Source organism: Leuresthes tenuis, unplaced genomic scaffold, assembly GCF_036924035.1.
Source record: "Leuresthes tenuis unplaced genomic scaffold, fLeuTen1.0.hap1 SCAF_17, whole genome shotgun sequence".
Classification (NCBI taxonomy): domain Eukaryota; kingdom Metazoa; phylum Chordata; class Actinopteri; order Atheriniformes; family Atherinopsidae; genus Leuresthes; species Leuresthes tenuis.
In genome coordinates this window covers 10,881,103-10,901,540 of record NW_027325371.1, presented here as the reverse complement: position 1 = coordinate 10,901,540, position 20,438 = coordinate 10,881,103, and the positions used below count along the sequence as shown (strand labels likewise).

The window sequence follows — 20,438 nt, the reverse complement described above, 5'->3', positions numbered from 1 at the left end:
TAAATACTTATCTCATTAAAGCGGTATAATGGCTAGGAATCATGGCTTGTCATCCTGTTAGAGTTTCGAGTATTTGTAGAACACAATTTCAAATCGAAACTGATACTGATGATGTCAGTATTGTTAATATTGTTTTTTTTCCCATTTCTAATTTTTTTATAAACAGCTGCTCATATTTTCACACGTGAAAGAGGTCAGTCAAGGACCCCCCAAAACTAAAACTGGTAAACCACTTTTACACTAAAAACAGTGTATTTGAACAAATTTTTGACAGTATACCTGTTAAAATGACCTAATTTAAATTCTTTCCCATTGAGAGGAGTAATATATTTATCTGTAGTGTAGTTTGTGTAGCTGAGGACTACAACGTACACAGAGTGGAGTTACATCCAGTGACATCCATTACTGCCAGATAACAAGTCTGTAAGCTATGACAACATGAAGGGATGGCATTTAAATGTATCCTGTAGGCTATGATGGACCACGATTTCTGATACCATTTTTCTGAGAAAATTAAGTTATTTATTTATGACTGGACTGCAGATATCAACCTTGTACAACAGAACTGAGGGAGAGCTGTGAGCTGTCTTTCAGGCAGATCGAATTGATCAACTTTTGTTTCCTTTTTTGTCAGCAAGCTGTTACTTTAAGAGTTTAAGAGTAAAATGTTAGTTTGAAAAAGTGTTTCTTTAAAGAAAAGGTGAGCTGCACCCACTGTCACAGCCCCAAGCACAGAACTTTTCGTTAAGATTTACCATGTGCACCTGGGTGTTGCGTTTCCATAAATGACAATTGGAGCCAGAGTGAATAAATACCTGCAACGACTTCAGATCCATGTGATGCAGGACTGATTACCAATTAAACCCTTTTCAAGCCACATGTTAGTGGGTACTTGCATATTTTTGACCAGTGTCAAAATGTTGGAGCCAGGTCTAACTTAAAACCAGTTCTGTCTGTTTCAACCACCAAAGCTTTGGCTCCAGCACTGAAAAAAATGGTACAACACTGGCACCAACTAGTTGCTGGGCCAGAGTATAGAACTGGGCTTATGGAGACTAGCTAAAGTGTTGTGGCCGCTGAGTTTTGAAATAGAAAGCCACTGCAGTATTGATTATGGTTAATTAATTAGAGAGCAAGAAAATATTGAGCTTTAACATGAATATGAGTGAACATAAGCTCAGTGTTCCTCATATTTTCCTGCTTTTAATGTTTTATATTGCCAGTTGTGTTGGTGTACCTTGATCAATGTGCTGTTCTACTTGCATCGGAATTTTCAAACAGTGTTTGCAGCTACGATTATTAAAACTGTCAGTGATTTATTAGAGTCAGCTGGTGTTTGCAGACCCCCCTGTAAACAACCTGTATCAATCCTGTTTGTATCACGGTTCTAGATACTAGTGGTGACTGGTTTTTGTTCTTGCATTAATAAATTTATGATCTGTTGTTGTTTTGTGATGATAAACTGTCCCGGCACTATGGTTCTCAACGGAATATCAGAATTCATTGGACTGAAGCTGAAATATGTATTAGAAGAGACATTTAGAGTGATGTAATAAGATGGCTCAGTGGTGACTTTCTGGCTGTGTAAACCAAACCAACCCTTAGCTAGAACCAACCGATTGGCTCTAGCACCAGCCCTGAACCAGCACTGGAACATTTTTGATTTGCAATGAGTAATGGAATCAGATATTTCTTACGAAAGAGTTGATGAAGAACAACAACAAAATTGAAAGAGTAAATAATCAGTCAATTTCAGGTCTATGCAGCAGTATTTCGCCAGTGTTGTGTTTAAAGCCTATCCCTGCGACTCTGAATTTATCAGGAAAACAGTTTACCTTTATTTAATTCCATTATTTGAGGCTTAAAAATATAATAAGAATTGTATTTTCTCACCAGGGCTTGGTGGCTCTCGACTGTTGTTACGTTCACACTCTTCCATGTACAATTTCCAACTCTCCTTCAGCTTATCCAGGGTAGCAGCAGGGGACACCTGAGGAGATGGTGAATCAATAAAAGCCTCTTAAAGTTATGTCCAGGAAGTCTGGTATCTGTGTTGCTGTATTCTAAGTATAGTGAATAGTGTAGTCGAAATTTTGAGAATGTGAATTTCACACAAACCATTTGGTAGACTGGTATTCATTTGTTTCTCTTCACGTTTTATACAGTCTACAGAAGATATAAACAACACATCACCATAGCGGAGATATGATCCAACAAGATGACGTTGCATCTCACTTTAATATTTATCAGTATTAGGGGGATTACGTGTGTTAATCCTTCACACAAAGACCTGCTGGCTTGTCTCAGAAAATTTCAGCTGAGATAAAAAACAGACCCTTCTTTATAGGACACTGACTTGGAAGTTAGCAGACCACATGCTTGTAAGCTTTTTTAAGAAAGGAATGTACAATTGATTTTTTTTCCCATAAGATATTTGTACACGTTTGTGTGTGTGAGCTCATGGAACCCACCTGGATGCTGCAGGAGACAATGAGCACTGCCAAAAAGAGGAACCGTCCTGACATCCCTTATTCCTGCTGTTGGTGCTGGAAGGGGGATACTGCAGGATGGGGAAGGGTTTTCACCTCATAAGTGGGCTTATCTACACTCGCCACACAGCCTGGATGACACAGAGACACACAATCCATCAAAGCTCATTGCAAACACATTGACTTGGCTTGGCTTGGCCATACATAACAAAACAGGAAAAGGCTGGGCCATATCTATCACAGTGCAATTATCCCAAATTTAGAAAGTAGAGAGAACAAGTCACACTAAAATAAAGAGAAAATGTCTATGTTTGTTTTACTAGTATCCAAAAAAGGGTAGTAATTTAGAGAGGAACAGGCATCCACTGGTAGCCTGACCAGTCCCATTTTTGTCATCATTTTCACATGGCAAAGTCACCTGAATGATGCAGCAGGACTACCAAGAACAAGGCTGTCATTAAAATCAAGCACAAGACCAAAAGCCTTCAGGAAATACTGTTTCTTCCATCAGTGAGACAGTTACAACTCAGAAGCTGCACTCACTCACTGACTCACAGATGACTGCTCTTTCTTGTTATAACCAATCAGTGTTTGGTTCAGCATGTGTCAGTGTGTGCCAGAGGTCACTCACCTGTGTATTGATTCCCGTAAACTCCCAACAGATTTGGACTGAAGCCGGAGAACGGAACGAAATCTGAAACGTTTCTGCAAAAAACACCTTGACCATGGAAACATTTTTGGCTAAAACGTTTCAAATTCCATTCTGTTCCAGTCTTGTGGTGGGTTAGAGGACGGCGTCATGTTGACATGCTTTGGTTACTTGGGGTAGGTATTTGTTCAAGAGATAAGACAACAATGTTTCATGACAGAGGGACACTATGTGATGTATGTGCTCCAGAAAACCTATATTTAAAACTTTCCATCTGCTTTCTAACTATAGGTGTCAACAAATCTTTGGTGAATTAGCAACTGGGAGGCTCCAGTCACAGCTAAATACTCGCCCTATATATAATTCAAAGCTCTACTGGAAGTCAGACATGATTATATCTAAACGAAAGAGCCATCCTTTCTAAATGGCCTGTTCAGTGTAATGACCACTGGATGCACTTAGCACTAGCAGTAGTACAGACTGCCTGATTGGAGTGGGTGCCTAAGGGGTTGGAGCTACTCTTGTCTGGCCTGACATCAGGTCAGGCCTGGTCCAGCTGAGATAACAGCACCAACTCTTATACATTTAATGCCATCAGACATGTGGTGGTCATAAACCTTGTTTAACCACTGTAAGATTCAAATTGTTACATCAACAGGCTTAAAACAAACTAATACTTTGGCTTTCATTCAAAGCTTCCACCATCTATTCCAGGTCATTAAGAAGTTGAGTGTGTGCCAAAAACTTTTTCAGCCAACATTAATGGCATGCAGGAAACAACAGTCACTCAGTATCAATGGCCACAGTCTCTGTAACAATCTCAGATTAGTTCTTACCACAGATAAGGAATGCTTTTTTGTGAGTGTACAACATTTTATAGTGCAAGATGGCCGTAAACATGCACAAAGGCAAGAACATTCTCTTCCCAAAGGCATAACTTTTACACCATGTAAGATGGCTTTCCAGGGGTTTCCTTCTTTCATGCTTCATCTCTCACTGACTCAATCTTCTCACTAACAGATTCAGAGACCAATTTCCTCAAACATGAGCCAACCTTGCACCACTTTCTGCAACTTAGCACCAAGGAGAAACAATGATTAACTAAACTGATCCCTGCAGGAGAGATTACGAAAGGAAGGGAAGCAGAGAGATGATCTGCTGAAGTGTGAGAGTTAGACAGAGAAAAAAGTGTTTCCCAACCTGGCCTCTGACCCCATGGCTCTGTCCCAACAATAAATATTCGAGCAGCCTTTACATAGTTGTGAGGTTGTCAGGCGAGGTGAACTGTTGAGAGTACAGATGAAGATTCAATCAAAATCATTTTAACTTCCATTAAATGATCTTTATGCACAGTTTCCTTTTATTATCAGCAATTTACATCAGTCTGACTACACTGATATGGCACTTTTTTTGTTTGATTATGATTGTATTTGCACCCAATCCCCATAGCTGAAAACAATTGTAACACTTGCTTGTAATGCTCAAAAATCCTAAATTCAAGAAGAATATTTGTGAAGATTCTCTCTAGAGACATCCTTTATGTGTGCATATCTGTCATCTTCACAATATCTTCTTGGATTCCTCCTCTGCAGGACAAGTGAACCACATTGACCATTTGGTGGCAGCTGAGGTGGGACTAATGGGCTATGGGTTTTGAAGCTAAATAGGCTTGTACATGCAGCTGTTGTGATCAGAAAAATTATCTCAAAATTAGGCTCAGAGTCGCTGGAGACAATTAGCACAAAACATTTATTCTTGCCAGAAGGAGACAAGTCCTTGCAAGCTATCAGGAAGCTGGCCCAGAGTTGTCTGAGTTCAAAATGATACTATAACTCTTTGCTAGCCATAAAATGTTATGGGAAAACAAATTCAGACAGTAATGTTATGAGACATTGAGTTCAGAGCTACAACTCTGACTTCCCATTTAGTGCTTAACTCAGTCCGTTGTGGCATCAGATCATTCAAGGTCCACTGGAACATGTGTTTTTTTGTCCGACTAACTCTGTTTCAGGAAATAACCTGGAGCTTTTCTTGCTATTCCTGCACATCTGATTGATTGTAACTGCAGCTGGGAGTTGCACTGGCAGAGACAGCGTTAACCGCTTGTCATGTTCAGGCCTGTTTCCTTAGGTTACTTCATCCCCCAACAAGTTGCCAATGAAAAATGTTCATCTCTATGTTGCTCCCATGAATCGAAGGGCTAGGCACCTACTGGTTTGAATGATGCCGGCATGATCATTTATTCATATTTGTTTGAAAAAAAGCACTTAAAATCACAAGTGAATGACGCAAATGCCCGAATGTCCCAAACAACATCAAACTGCTCTGTGTTCAAGTGCATTTTGGATGGCTTAATAAAATGGCCACTGACAATTACTATTGTTTGTTGGAGAGTACTTAGTTTTCATTTGATTACACTGTGCAGCAAATAATATTACAAAAGAGGAGTATGCATACATCAATGCGGGGCAGAGGAGACAGACAAGGACTAAAAACAAACCTCTCTGAAAACACAATAGCCATCTAACTCAGAAAATGCCCCTGAGCAGCATACTATCTTTTTCAATAGAAAGCAGCAAGTGGGACTCAAGGAAAAAAGCCTCTTCTTTTATCCATTAAATACAACTTTGTTTGCTATTAATGAGCTTTGTGAGTATTCATCAAATATCTAAAAATAAAACACAATAGACATTAATCAAACTGATCACCCTTGAGCAAAAATTCAATGAATTGTCAAGCTATATGGCATATATTCATACTTTCTGGTTCCCATGCTTTGCCTAAATCAGCCATGGCGATGCATATATGCTCATATCTCAAGCCTGCAGATTCTAAATTGAGCATGACTGAGCTGGGTGAGGGCTCGCCTATCTGATAAAAAGGTGAAGCCAAGTTCAGGGTAAATGAAGCACCATGCTGAAACATTTTTTACTGCTTGGTAGCTTCAGTTTTATGGCCCACTAATCCACAAATGGCTTCAAACGATTAGCCAGTTTGACTTATCACATTTGTTTCAAATCATTTTAATTTATTTAGTGCCAGTTCACAACAAAAGTCATCTCAGGACACTTTACAGAGAATAGAAATTTAACAATTCACTTGCTGACAGTTAAGAGAATAGAAACTCCATCTTAATAGGAAGAAACCTCTGGAACCAGACAGGAGGACAGCCAACTGCCTTGGCTGATTAATAAAAAGTCAGCATGACACATGCCATAAGAATAAGCACTGGGCAGGATTGCTAGGCAAGTAACCGCAGATAGCAAAATAAGGAACTGGCCTTTCCAATGTCTACTGGGATACATTCCAGCCCCTGCAGCTCTTTGCAGGATAAAGAAAGGATGGTTAACCAATTATTAGATCCGGGCTCCTTCTACTTACCTATCTCTTGCTGTCTAATATTTCCCATTAATTACTGAGAAACTGTTTCATTGGTAAAAAAAAAAAGTATATATATATATATATACACATATAATATTTAAAGAAATTCCACAAATCATGCTTACAACTTTATATGAGTGCAAGCATGGAGCCAGGACATGTGTCACAGTCTTTTTTGTGAAGGACGATGGATACATGAACTCCATGTCATTCAAAGCGAGGTCACATTTAGATAACTGTGACTCAACAAATTCATTCTGTCTACCAAACAACGTATCAGCTAATATACTTACTGTTACTGTTTAATCTGAAAATATGGCACACACTGTACATTTACCAAAATTTAACAAAAAAGACGCTTTTTTTATTAGTTGTTTATGAATGTCAAGTACAGCATCTTTTTTAAGGGTCTTCCAGCAATTGAATGATGAGGATGCTTTTCTTCAGCTACCAAATGAACAGATTATCAGCAATCGTAAATAAATTTCTTTTGTGTCAGTTTATGTGTTCACAGTCAAGTCTCATTAAAAATCATTATAGAGTCACATTTGAGAAATGTATTAATTTGTCCTGACAAAGATTAAATCTATACTTTGTGTATGTTTGTAACCCAGCATTACATTCAAAGTACTGTATTAAAATGGGATATGTGGTTCATGTGTCAAGCATGTTTTGTTTAGTTGAGCAGCCAGTAATCCAGGACAAGGACATTTTGATGGGATAAATCAGTGCAGGTTAAGTTGTAATGCAATCTATGATGTTTTCCTAACCTTAACCAATGTAGTTTTTAATACCTAACCGTGACCAATGACATTGTAATATCTAACCATAATAACCGTGTGATTTTTAATACCTAACCCTTACAGTCTCAGTTTTAATACCTACCCTTGACCTTGAATGGCCTGTTGAATAGTTTGATCTGTTTGATCTGTACCCCTCACCAACCACCAGTTGGGGAATTTGTGCCTCATTAAATGTGACGTTACAGTCAAAATGCTGGGACACTGTTACTCTGTGGAGTTATTTCTATGTTAAGTAGCATGAAAAAACAACAGAAATTGAGTCTGTCGAGACTCAAAAGATCAAATTTATGTGACTTTATTACCCTTTTTGTGTTAGTATTAAACATGCATAACAGTCACCCACAATGGGCCTGCCAGGTCCAGGCACAGAAGCCCAAGATGTAAGTGAATGCAGAGAAATAATCTTAAAAATACACCAAGTGGCACAATTTATTACATATAGGCACAAAATTACTACGATGAAATACAACATGACAGCAAATTGAGAAATGAAATAAAGCAAAAATATGAAACAATAACATCGAGATATAAAGAGAAACATTCAATTAAATTCAACTCAGTTCAAATCAATGCAAAAATACTTTATTACACTTAATCAATAACAAAAAGAGTGCAAACTGCACAAAATGATTACAGATGCGAAAAAAATGAGATGCAAACACACTTCAATGACAGTCAAAACACCACAAAATTACCAAAAAGAGACACAAAATGGGCACCAAGTGACACCATAAAAAAGCTGAAAGATGACCACAAAAGACAACCCAAACAAAAGGAAAATGTTTTTTGAAAAGAAAGCTAAAATGAAACCCAACAAAACTGACCCAAAATGAACACAAATGTTCACAAAAACGATGCCACACAAACACAGCGAAACACAGTAGAGACTCAAACATTCTGTAACATCTTGTCTCAACACGTGACAAATGAATAGACTTAACTGTAAATGACTGCATAGACTCTATAAAAAAGTTTTTTTTTAAAAAAGAAAGAAAGCTCTTTGCGTCTTCACTATCTGGTTCATAAAAGCCACGACCTCAGGATGGTCATTGCCTAATTTGGTCGGTCTGTCAGTTTGCTACTGGGATTTGTTTGCGGATAAGACATGCAGGGCTAATCCTCTAACTGCTAGCGATTCTCTGCTGAATAATGTTTGGAAAACGTGTCATGGTTCGGCTCATCCTACATGTCTGACACAGACTTTTACACAAACTCTACATCTTGCCTTGTCCTTGCCTCACAGAGCATGATGATTTTTGTAAAACAGGTCTCTAAATGAGTCTGTTTTCCGTGCAAAACTTAATTATGCCGCTCTTCCAAGGCCTCTATAGAAATGTGTTAAAAAAATGAACAGCACATTGTAGATCTTTGGATATACAAGTTAAATGTACCAATTGGAAACCTCTCTGCTTTTTATTTCAGTTATTTCACTATCCAGAATACTGTAGTTTATCATCTATGCTGTTCTACAATAAATTAATAAAATACCAAACTTAACAGGAGTCCATTGTGCCGTCTAACAGAGGATGACAAGGACAGTGAGATACGGGGGCAGTGTGAAGCGAAAACACAAAAGAAAAGCAGTTGTTCTCATTCAGCAGCTGTGCTGTGGTTAACCTCTGAACTGCTCAAACTGTTTGTCACTGAACCTGTCACAATGTGGGATTGCAGTTCAGAATGTCGTCCATCTTTGACGTGAGGATACACGCACAAAGCGTGGAACTCACCGGCTGGATACACCAAGCTTCTTTTGTGTGCTGCTTATTTACATATTGTGCCAAATGTTTCCGATTCAGAGGCCGCATATGATGAATGTAGGCGGGAAACAATGATAAACTGTTGTGTAACACTAAAGTTATACCTGTATTGTGTGTGAGTAAGTATGAGGCTTTTCTGTGTTCCATATGACCGTGTGTGTGGGAAGTCTTTAGCTGGAAGCTGCTCTTTCATCGGGAATGTTGGACCTACAAACTAGAGCTTCTGTGAAGCAGCAACAACCCTGCAGGGACCCTTTGATCTCCATGTTCAACACCCTGCATTGTTTCTCTCCTATTTCTTTCTCAACTTGTTTCAGATCACAGCAAGTGTCTGCTTAAATACTAAACTGAGTTTAATTGTTTCTAAACTCACCATCAATCCTCTGTGATAAACATAGTGTAAACCACTGTGATGAACAGTCATTCTCTAAATCAATCAGTTCTTCTCTCCTGTCAGTAATAGATTTTCTGGAAACATACATACTGTCCCTGTAGCTTGCCGCTAACCAACGCTAAATGACCTGAATAGTGTCCTGCATTGAGACAAACTAGTCCAAGCATAAAAGGAAAATGTGTTCCTTCCTGTAAGTTTAACATCACAAACTGTCAGCTATGGGCTCAAATTAGAGTCAATGGGATTTGGAGCTTGTAAATTGTTGTTCACAAATGATGACAGTGTTTGTAGTTGTAAATAAAGCTTTGGTACCCTGCCCAATAAATCTTCAGAGAATTACAAAAACTTTTCAAATGGGCAAACTTGAATTTCTCTGGTAGATTTGCATTGGCAAAGCTTGATTTACAATGACAAACTCTGGAATAGTTTTTTCAACACTAAATCACAAGCCCAAAGTCTTATTTACTCTAATTTCAGTCTGTAGTCAGCATCTTATTTCACTTGATATATAGCTACAATAAGAGACTGTTCTGGACAATTGCATTACTTTCCTTCGGGGGGGACCAATTTAGTGGTGAAACCAAGACTGTGCTCCACATCACAATACTGTCAAGACTGCCATTACAAAAGCACGCTGATTTTAAACAGAGGATTATACTGATCGCAAGCCAGGCCAATCATTCTCCCTGATAGTGTGAAGTTTCCAAACATGCTGTCGCTCTTAACCACAAAATGAACAAGGGTTAGTTTCCAGAGATTACAAACCTGCTTTTGAGATAAAAGTATGATTACAGCACAACAGTGTAGTCAGTTTCAGCAAATAACAGGAATACAGAATGGAGACACCGCTTACGGTCTCGGGTTGGCAAGAATATTGCTGTGCACACTTATAACACGAAGACTGTAAACTTTTTTGTCTCCGCCTGTTTAGATGCTGGTATTCACTAACCTAACCAGCACAGAGGAAGGAGGTGGATTTGAAAAACTTTTTGTGCTCATCACATGCATGTAAATGGAGGCCAAAAAAAACACGAGATAGATTAGATAGTGCATGTGTGTTTAACTAAGCTATAAGTTAGCGAGTTGGAGTCAAAGTCCTCATCTGATGGCCATTTCAAGTGTTTGCCAACAGAAAAGTCAGAGTATTCGTCCGTGAGTATAAACTGAGAACTCTGATAGATCCTCTGAAGTACTTCATTTACATTTTGAGGTACTTGTACTCATGGGTTTCTGTGGTATGCATCTTTATGTTTTAAGACAATATGGCAATACCGTGACATTTAAACTGTTATCTTGCCATGACAATCATAAATACCAGTGACATTTAGATTAGTTTCCAACTCAGGCTGGGTATACCACACTTGGATTAGGAGCGAGGTGGGGTTGCAGGATGGGATAGTGCTACACTTAAAAGGATAACGACAGGATATTATTCCATTCTTCATCTAATTTGCCATGACTTCTTTATGATAAACTCACCTGAACATTAAAGTGAGGGCGACTATATAACCTGAACCAACTCAACTTCCAACAAATCAAATATCCAGTCAAAGGCAACATACTTCACAAGAAACATCCTACAAAGCACAGAACTAACAAAGTGTTTCAGAGTTGTCTCTTGAGAATAAATTGGACTTGTCACAGTTATAAATCACTCTCTGACTGTCGTGCCAATTTAGAAATGGTGTAAACACGCGAACAAGGAACAGTGTGAGCGGTGAAGTGGAAGCCGTCAACACTTGGAAGCAATCATGACAAACCAAACAAACTCTTTCTGCTGTCTGTGAATGCAAAACAATTCTTTAGTTCAACATTTGCTAAAACATTATCTTTGCCAAAACTAGGTGGTGAGAATATTCAGTCCGCTGCACTAACCTTTTTGTTGAAAGGATGATTAACAATCGTCAGAAATAAAACAGAGACCTCCACATAGGCTATTTTTACTCTGATACAATGAATGAAGAAGAATTTTTTTTTTTTTTGTAATGTGTTATCGGTTGTCTTATAACACTCAGAGATGCTTAGATTGGAGAAATGAGCAGCAGTTTGACAAAAGTTGTCTCTCTTAAAAGATCAGATTTGGTAAGAAATAAACAACTAAAAAGCTTTGAAAAAAGCAGCAAAAAGTAATTTTCACTCTTGAAAAAGAACAAAAATATTTACTGTACACCGGGTAAAGCAAAAAAAAGTCATGGCAGGGTCACAAAGCAATTCTGAAAACTTCAAAGAGTCATGATCCTGATCAGGAAAAAATTGCTATCATTCTTATGGTAATGAGACTTGGATGATGAGTACTAACAGGGCTGACTAATGGGACCATGAGAAATACTACAAATAGAAAAGGGGAAATGAGGCTCCAGAACAAAACAAACAACAGAGATGAGACAGATTAACACAGGGAAAATACACAAAAAAATCTAAGTTTATTTAACTTCCTTTCCAAAATAATTCCCAAGATTACCTCTAATTGCACATACAACCTTGTGAGGTGTGTTTAAAATCATTACAGCCTTTTGTAACTCCTTTGAATTGTTTCATTTTTATGGGGAAACCTCTAAATAGACTCATCAAGGTGAAAATATGTCTCATCTGCCTTGTACCCACAAAGCTCTGTTGTATGTTGAGCTCTTATGAATGCTGGCAGGCAGTGTTTATGTCTACTAATCCCCTGAGCCCCGCTATGCTGCTCTGTCACTCTGCCATCAGCCTGGATTTTATCACACACTTAAGTCCAGGGAAGTATGTCATATAAGGTGGTAGAGCTACACAGCATTTTGAAACCCATACATAGCTACACTGAGTCTCTTAAACCTTATTTAGCAAGACAGTTCAGCTCAAAAGAGGAAATAAATCCATCATTTATGCAGAATAAGCTGCTGGGGAAGAGGCTGCTCTTTGTGCTTAGAGGTTGCAAAGCAGAAACACAGTTGTAATATCTGAGTGGCAAGAGTGGCAATGGACTGCCATTAACATCCTTACCCAGGCTCATGGCACAAATGACATAAGATAAGGTAAACTGGGTGAAGTAGATGGTAAACACAGGCTGTATAGACGATGACTTCATATTTTTTTCTCCTTAATTTGAATTGTTTTATCTTAATCTACCATAGTTGTGGTTTTTGCTTCCATAAACATACTGAACAGCTCCTCCTGTGTAGCAAAAGAGAGGAAAATTGGACTTCAGGGACATCACAGAATCCATATAGAAGCTTTTACCATCCCCTAACAAACTATGCTAATTGAATAACTACAGTAACAGGGAGGATAAGACTGGTACAAAAAGAATACCCCAGAAAGGCTGAACCAACATTAAATTTGTCCATCTAACAAGTACCGTGCAAGTACCACAGGTCTGATCTTTATTAGGAAAATGCTCTTTAACACAATGAACTCCATTGATATCCAACATTTATCTAAAAGGAGTTATATCCTTGCAGTTTGAGAAAAATTACTTTGACATGATAAACTTAATATATGTTTATAGATTACATTCTAATCTGCAAATCCATTCCCAGAAACCCAACTGCTTTTAAAAAAATGTGTCTGCACGTGCATGACAGCTGCTTCTCAGTGTTCTACATCTATTTGGAGCACTGGTTGTGCACATCCTTATAACATGACCATTATGGGGAGCGTAGGTTCAAATGTGACAGTGTGTTTGACACCTTAATTTGGCTGTTTATACTATCTAAAATATTGTTGCCGCTATTTCTGCCTTGTTAATACAATCAGCTGAATGCAAACCTCCTCTATTATCACAATGTTTATTATTTACACTGCAAATCCAGAAGTTCTCTGGTGGGCCTCCCAGTGGAATTTTACAGTAACATTCGCAATATACTGGCAGTTATAGGGAACAGTAATGGAGCAGGTTACTTGCTGGCATTTTTAGTGATTTAGGACTGTTTAGGTGAGTTTGTCTGCTAGTGGGTCTTGACTTGCCTCCACCTCTGGCACCCTCTATACTTTCATTCCACCCCGCTAAGACTGGTGTGCAGTTGGTGAGAGGCTGGGGTAGCTTGTGGTTGTGGAAAATAAAAAGGTGGTATTGTGGTGTGAGGAACAGTGATGGCTGGCATTAGGGGAGTGACTCTGGGATGCCAGTGATCACTGTCTAGACTCCTGGAGGTGTCGTGGGCCCAACTTGACGAAACACTGATGAAAGGAAGTTCCCACCAGATGACCCCATTTTTTTGTTTAGCACAAGTTTCTTGTGTTTATCTTGAACTTGTGCAAGAGCAAAGTGAAAACGCAACTGTCCAACATCCCTATGAAATTAAATATAACCTATACTGATCTTTGGCTTAACTGGCGGTATAAAGGGAGTTAAATGGATTTGTGAGTCTTGTTTCATTATGGTGTTTGCTGATGATCATAAAAAAGAAAATTACAGCCTGTTGATGCTTTGAATCTTTCGGAAACAGCTGTGAATTATTGCTTTTCTCACCAAGATTTTCCCAGCTGCTTACTTTCCAGCCTCCAGGCCACAGCAATGATTCAGTCAGAAGTATTAATGTACTGTATACGTGTGCTCGTGTGTGTGTTCCGCAGGTCCTTGTGAGTGTCCTCCAACCTGACAGTAATGTTTTCCCCTAGTGGCAAAAAAGTGAATCATTGCAACTGAAAAATTCATTATTACAGAGCAGAATTGTGGATCTGAAGATTAATTAATTATTACCAGAAGAATTAAATATATGGAGATCCAAAGTTGTGAGCCACAATGCAAAATTTGTGGTTGGAGTAAATTGGGGTGATTTGTCTCTGTTTTGCTCTCCACCCACAGCTCTTCTTCACGACTCATCAGTGTTATTTCGCTCAGCATCCGTCTCATGCTTAATGAAAATGAACAAAATTCTTTACTATCATTTGGCAGGAAAAGCAAAACAGCTTCTCTTCAACTGCATCTGGTCAGACATACCTGACACATTACACATTACACACACACACACTGCACTTTATCAAGCTATCACCTCTCAAGAACAGGCGTGCACAATAATACACCCACATAAACACACTCTCGCGGCTGAACGACACACTTAGATCAGATGCTTAAACCCTTCATTATGTAAACTTTGTTTCAATCGATCTGTAATGCTTACAGAATAAACTCTTTTTTAGCCTGGTTCTTGGTCTGTTATTTGCTCCATTTGATAGGTTACTTAAAAAAAAAATAGGTTACTTCAAAAATAGGTTATTTCATTGTCTACATAGTATGTGGTGGCAGGCGTAAAGCAGCCATGGAAATAATTTTTCTCTTCAGAGATGCAGAATTACTCAGTCCTCAAGTATAATTTATTTTCCCACAAAGAGCTGTGAGTTCACTTGTCACAACTGACCCCACTTACGAATGATTAGAACTGCTCAAACAGACGAGGCTGCAGAAAGAGACATCATCTATAGACACAAACTAATGCACTGAGCTTGATATACAAAAAAGCAAACAGAGAGCTGGTAAAGTTGGTCTGTGTGTTCCTAAACACCGGCCTGGATTGTTTTCCGTAATTCAATTAGGCAGACAAGACCTACAGCGTTTACAGTTCCCCTCTCTGTGCATCAGAGCTGTAGTTTATAGGCTGTAAATGAATGTGTCCTGCCCTTCATCGGTGAGAACTGACATGCACTGTGCAGCATCAACATCTCAGTTATCCAAGAGAAAACATGATGCAGGTAAAAAAGATATCAAACTGTCCCGAAACATCAAGCTGAAGGCTGAGAGAGCAAATGAAAGCAACTCGGTAACTGCTGAGGTAATATGAGTCAGTAGTGTTAGGAATAAATCCAGAATCTCTTTGTGGTTCACTGTGTTGTCATAATATATGTATGCAGCTTCTTAGCAAGATGACACTCAGTTGAACATATTATTAAAACTCCCTCATCGCGGGAGCTTGTGTTGGCTCTAAAGATAATATTTGACTCTAACATCTGTTTTGATACTGAAGTTTAATATTATCATTCTTGTTTTTTTCCTTGGGGGAATCTTGGCTTTCCTTGGCTTGGCCAAACCTTCGTCCAGTCTCAAGATCTTCCAAAATGCTCATTGTCAGGACAAAGAGGTAGGAATACATCACCCCTGTCCTTGCTTCCCTTCACTGGCTCCCTGTTTTATTTGATATAGATTTTTAAATCTTACTGCTCACCTTTTAAGCCTTAAATGCCTGAATGAATGAATGTATTGACCTGCAATGTGCCCTCCTCACGAATGAGAACTACTGACAGAGTTCTACTGATTATTCCCAGGTCAGTGTGTCAGGCCAGTAAATCAGTAAATCTTCTTTCAAATCCTTTCCTAAAACATTTCTCCCTGCAACAACAGGGTCAGGTAGCTTTTATGTGTATTTATTTGATCTTATTACTCAAACTGATTTTACCTCTACCTATCATTTTGCAAGCCTTGTTTGGTTTAATTTATTTTATTCTTGATTTTAAAGGAATAATGAACATTGTTATAACACGTTCTACATATAGTTAAAGTCACTTTAATCAGTCACTATTTATATAATACATTTCTGGCCTGAAACAAATGACCAAGTACTTTAATCACTAAATAGTTCACCAATTACTCTTCCACTGACTTCAACTACTTTTTATTAAACATCAGCAAATAGAAAAAATATTCTCTCAGTTAACAAGCTAATCTTACCATCACAGGTTGGGACTTTTATTTAACTTCAACAAAATTTGGAAACTTATCAATTCACAAGACAAAAATCTGTCAAGCAAAAACAAATTGGTGCATTTTTGATAAACATAAAAAACTGAAAAACAAGAAAAACAAAACATAAAATTCACATACAAAGATAAATGCTCCCAGGAATATTTGTTAAATTGCTACCTGACGGTGAAGTTTAAAGCAGAATGCTTTTCATTAGGCCTTATAATGGAAACATTAGCTAGATTTACTGCTTTACCTCTTTTTCTCCTTTTTAATTTATGGTACATTAAAATCTTTGTTTTCTTTCACCAACTACAAATCTGTTAAAATCTTTATTTTCCAAATGGCTTTTTTGAATCCAAAGATAAGTAGTTCTGTCTTCTTAAGTGTCTCATCAAAGAATTTTCCTGTTGAAAATAAAAACAGAAAACCAAGAGCAGTTTCACTGCTGTGAATCATTTGAGTTACAGCATATTTAGATAAATGTTACAACATGTTGTGGTGATGATATATCAGACTGGAAACGATCACACGGAAAAAATCGGGAATCATAAGTAAGGCTGATTTAATCTAAAACGTGTTTCTTAGTATGTTTGCATTCAAAACAACAATACAATAAAGTGTGTCACTGTCTTGAGCTTCAAAAGACAGTCTGCAGTACACAGACCTTTGGAGAGCGTAATTAGTGCTTTAGAGCAGCAAAGTGTTACTGTTTTTATGAATATCCAATGTGTTTAGTCTATGACAACTTGACTTAGAGAAGAAAGGTGTGCAAATATAATGGCAACTCTTTAAAGAGGATGAGGCATGACAGGAGATGGCAGCACAGCAAAGGTGTGAATCATGGCAGTAGAGAGAAGCCACAGAAGTCAGTCATCCGCCGACAGGTGTCATGACAGAAAAATAAAAGCCCGCGCTTTGCTCATTTCTGCCAGCTTGTAGGCAGGCAGCACATATTAGATGGTTTAACTAAAAGAAATTTGCTTCTGTCCTTCACATAAATCCTCCCTGGAAAATATAACTTTCAAAAGCATAAAAGAGAAGAAAACAAAAAGACAAGAAGTCAAACTGTTCTCTCCAGCTCTCTTTAACCTTCAGTACTCTAAACAACATTCTTGTGCACAAAACATCGACCGTAAAATATCAGGCTGGATGGGGCTCAGGCAGGTTCATTGCTTGTCCACAGTAAATGCCACCCTCAAAACTCTTTACAAGTGTTTTGTGGACGTTGACGTAAGCATGTCACCAGTTTTAAAGACAAACGTAGATCATGTAGTAATTTTAGAGCCTTGAAGACTGCCTTGAAGCAAATATTGATATCTCCACACTTTGACAAAGTTGGATCTCCACTTTTTGTCTGCTAATGGAGCTGACCTAAACAACTAATGTCAGGTTTCTGTTAAAACAGCTCTTATTCAAGTACATTTTTTCTGCAAAGCTTGACATGAACATCCACTCAATAACGTATTGAGGAAAAAAGCTTTTAATTTGATGTGATACTTTTGTAGCAGGGAGCCCATTGTAGCAGCCCTGGTGACAGCAGGGTGTGTGTTTATGTCAGGCACCCCTCTTTTTTTCAAAATGATGAGACAATATTTCAGTGTCTGTCAACAGACACTTACACATGATTGATTAAATTACTTAAACCAACATGAAGATTTGAGGGTGCCCCCTTTCTTTTTGTTAAAGCCTGCAGCAACTTCTTTGTGTGTGAGTGTGCTGCATGAGTTAAGCGGTCAATGTCTCTTGCTGTGTACACAGCATGTGGAGGCCTATGTCCAGCCCCCTGGGTCACTAACACACTGGCATCAGCAGTCTCTTCGGTGACGCAGGAGGGCATGTTGTTTTTCAACTCCTGCTAACAATCCCTGCCAGTGAGAACTGAAGAGAAAGACTTCATTCATTGAACGGTAGCTCAGACAAATATATATATATATTACTGGAAGACATTACTCTGACACCGTCTGTGATTCAGATCCCTCAGTTTACATCTAGTCCTCATTCCAAATCATTTACTTGTAACAGCACAACTACAAACAGCTCTGCAATATTGCTCACAGCAGCAATCATTTAAGGACATTTGGCTGAGTTCTTAAAACACATGTTGCTCATAGCATTAAAATATAAGCCCTTAAATGGACAATTATGGTGAACTTTGGGGAAACATACCTATCTAATTACATCTACTATGAAACTGTACTAAAAACAAAGTTGTGATTCTTATTTACTTGAGTATTTCAATGTTTTAATACTCTGAATTTTCTATATCAAGTTTTTTGTAAACATAAGCAACTAAGTGAAGAGTTCATGAAATGTTTTATAATAGTTTATTATAGATTAATGCATAAAAACAGTGAAGTTTTTGATAAGCACTGGTGTATTTTTTTATCTTTTTTTATTAAAAATGGCCAAATTCCACATTTGAATCTTCTTAAATGTGTGAATTTGTTGTTTTTGCTTACCATAATTTAAAAAATTAGTTGTTTGGATTAACTTTGTAATCAGATAATGTTTATTGGATTTATATGTCCAATATAAGAGGACATTTTTCTGCAGTAGCCAAATTTTACTGCTTTAGGTTGTGTTATTATCTAATATAGCTTCAATTTCAGTAAAGTAAAACTCTTCCTTGCACTATATTAATTTGTTATATTTGTAAGTAGTAAGTAAAAGTAAGTAAGTAAAATTTATTTATATAGCACCTTTCTCAGACAGCAGTCCCAAAGTGCTTCACAGAAAGGGACAAAATGGACATTTAAAAATACATTGCTGCAACATACAGTCAATATCAGTCCTAGCAGCCCGTGGGCTAGAATGCTTGTTTATTTGCACATTTTTACATGAATACTTCTACCACTGACCCAATGAGCGTCCCTGTTATGATGTTAACCTGATTGAGTGGTGCTGCAGTTGAGGACTTCACTGGCTGCAGACTGAATTTGCTCTGAAAGGACACTTTTTCTTTAAAGTTATAAAAATCCTGTTAAAACTAACTGAGTGAACAATGGACCTCCAGAATTTCAGAATTCCAATGATCAAACTGTAATTTCTATGCTGACATGCATGTAAAAATCTGATGTGCTTCATGTCATTTCAGCTTGTGCGAGCAGTGCAGCAACAATAATAAATGCAGCAAACATACACATTTTAAACACGTGCCTCACGTTTTGCTCGTGGGAATTTCTCTGTTAAACCCAGTTTTATGTGCTGAAATGGACATACCGCACCTGGTACGCACCCTGTATATGAATGGATTTCTTACCTGACTTAAATGAGAAAATCCTCACCATACAGGTTATGATCAAAGTAAAAGTAAAATTATTCATCATACAATCCCAAAAAATGATTGTTTATCATTTTTAAACTTTAGTTTTTGTTCAAATTAAAAACTGAACATAATGTATGAATAAGTGAAATGGTAGATTTGTTTGGTTAGCCTTACCTTAGATTTTCTGTTGTTACCTTTAGTGAATAATCATCTTTTAGTTGTATTGCTATTAGTGAAACTTTTGAAAGCACATCAAGACACCTTTAAAGGTCACCTCAACAGATCTGGTTTTGTTGATATGATAGTATTCGATGTTTATAACGTTTTGTGCATCATGATGAAGAAAAAGATTTATTGCTCCCAGTGGTGGAGGTACAGAACTCCTCTGGGTTCTGCGTGCTACAGTGGCTCATCATGCTATGCTTGAAAGGCATTCAGTTAGGGAAAGTGCATCTTTTTTCCCAACTTCACATATGTTACTGCCTTCACTTTTCACAGCTCATGTCTTCTTACAAATTCATCCTTGAGGACAAGAAAGCAGAGACTCCTACTGTGGTTTGCTTATTTTTGAGGGAAGCTGGGCACACATTCTGGTTAAGGACAATCAGCCACACAAAAATCAACTCCTAGGCTACGTTTCATCACTTTCTCAACTATCTCTTTTAATTTACACTGATGTGAAATAAATCATGCAAAATGGTAAAAAAGGGGCAAAAATAGTAGTCTTTATAAAGCAACAACGCCTTTAAATGGTTAGTGGGCCTGAATGTACGAATCAATTGTTTGTGGATGGAGAAACATTGTTATGTGGATGGTGTACGACCAAAGCCCATGGCAAAGGTATTGTTGCGACACATTTCCAGCTGAGTAGTCACTGAGATAAAGTGACTGTAGCTTGTGCTCTGTATTGTGACAATAGGCTGTGTTGGGGGAGCAAAAGGCAACGCACTTGACCCTAGACCTACACAGACTGTGAGGGAATATGGATATATTTAACATCTAACAAATGAAGATCTGTATAAACAGAAAACGGCTCAATAGTTCT

General features: G+C 38.0%; 1 protein-coding gene across 3 annotated transcripts in view; it reads right to left on the bottom strand.

Annotated features, from left to right (window-relative positions):
- gcgra (glucagon receptor a) overlaps positions 1 to 20,438 on the bottom strand; it is a 41,852-nt gene that overhangs the window by 13,166 nt on the left and 8,248 nt on the right. The window contains exons 2-4 of one of the 3 annotated variants that reach the window (XM_072368299.1): positions 4,339 to 4,422; positions 2,472 to 2,620; positions 1,894 to 1,990 (exon numbers count right to left, since the gene is read on the bottom strand). In XM_072368299.1, coding sequence (XP_072224400.1) covers positions 1,894 to 1,990; positions 2,472 to 2,525 — 151 coding nt within the window. In that variant the 5' untranslated portion in view covers positions 2,526 to 2,620; positions 4,339 to 4,422. Of the gene's footprint in view, positions 1 to 1,893; positions 1,991 to 2,471; positions 2,621 to 3,120; positions 3,171 to 4,338; positions 4,423 to 20,438 lie in introns of those variants that run through there. The other 2 variants (XM_072368298.1, XM_072368300.1) reach the window with 2 other exon arrangements.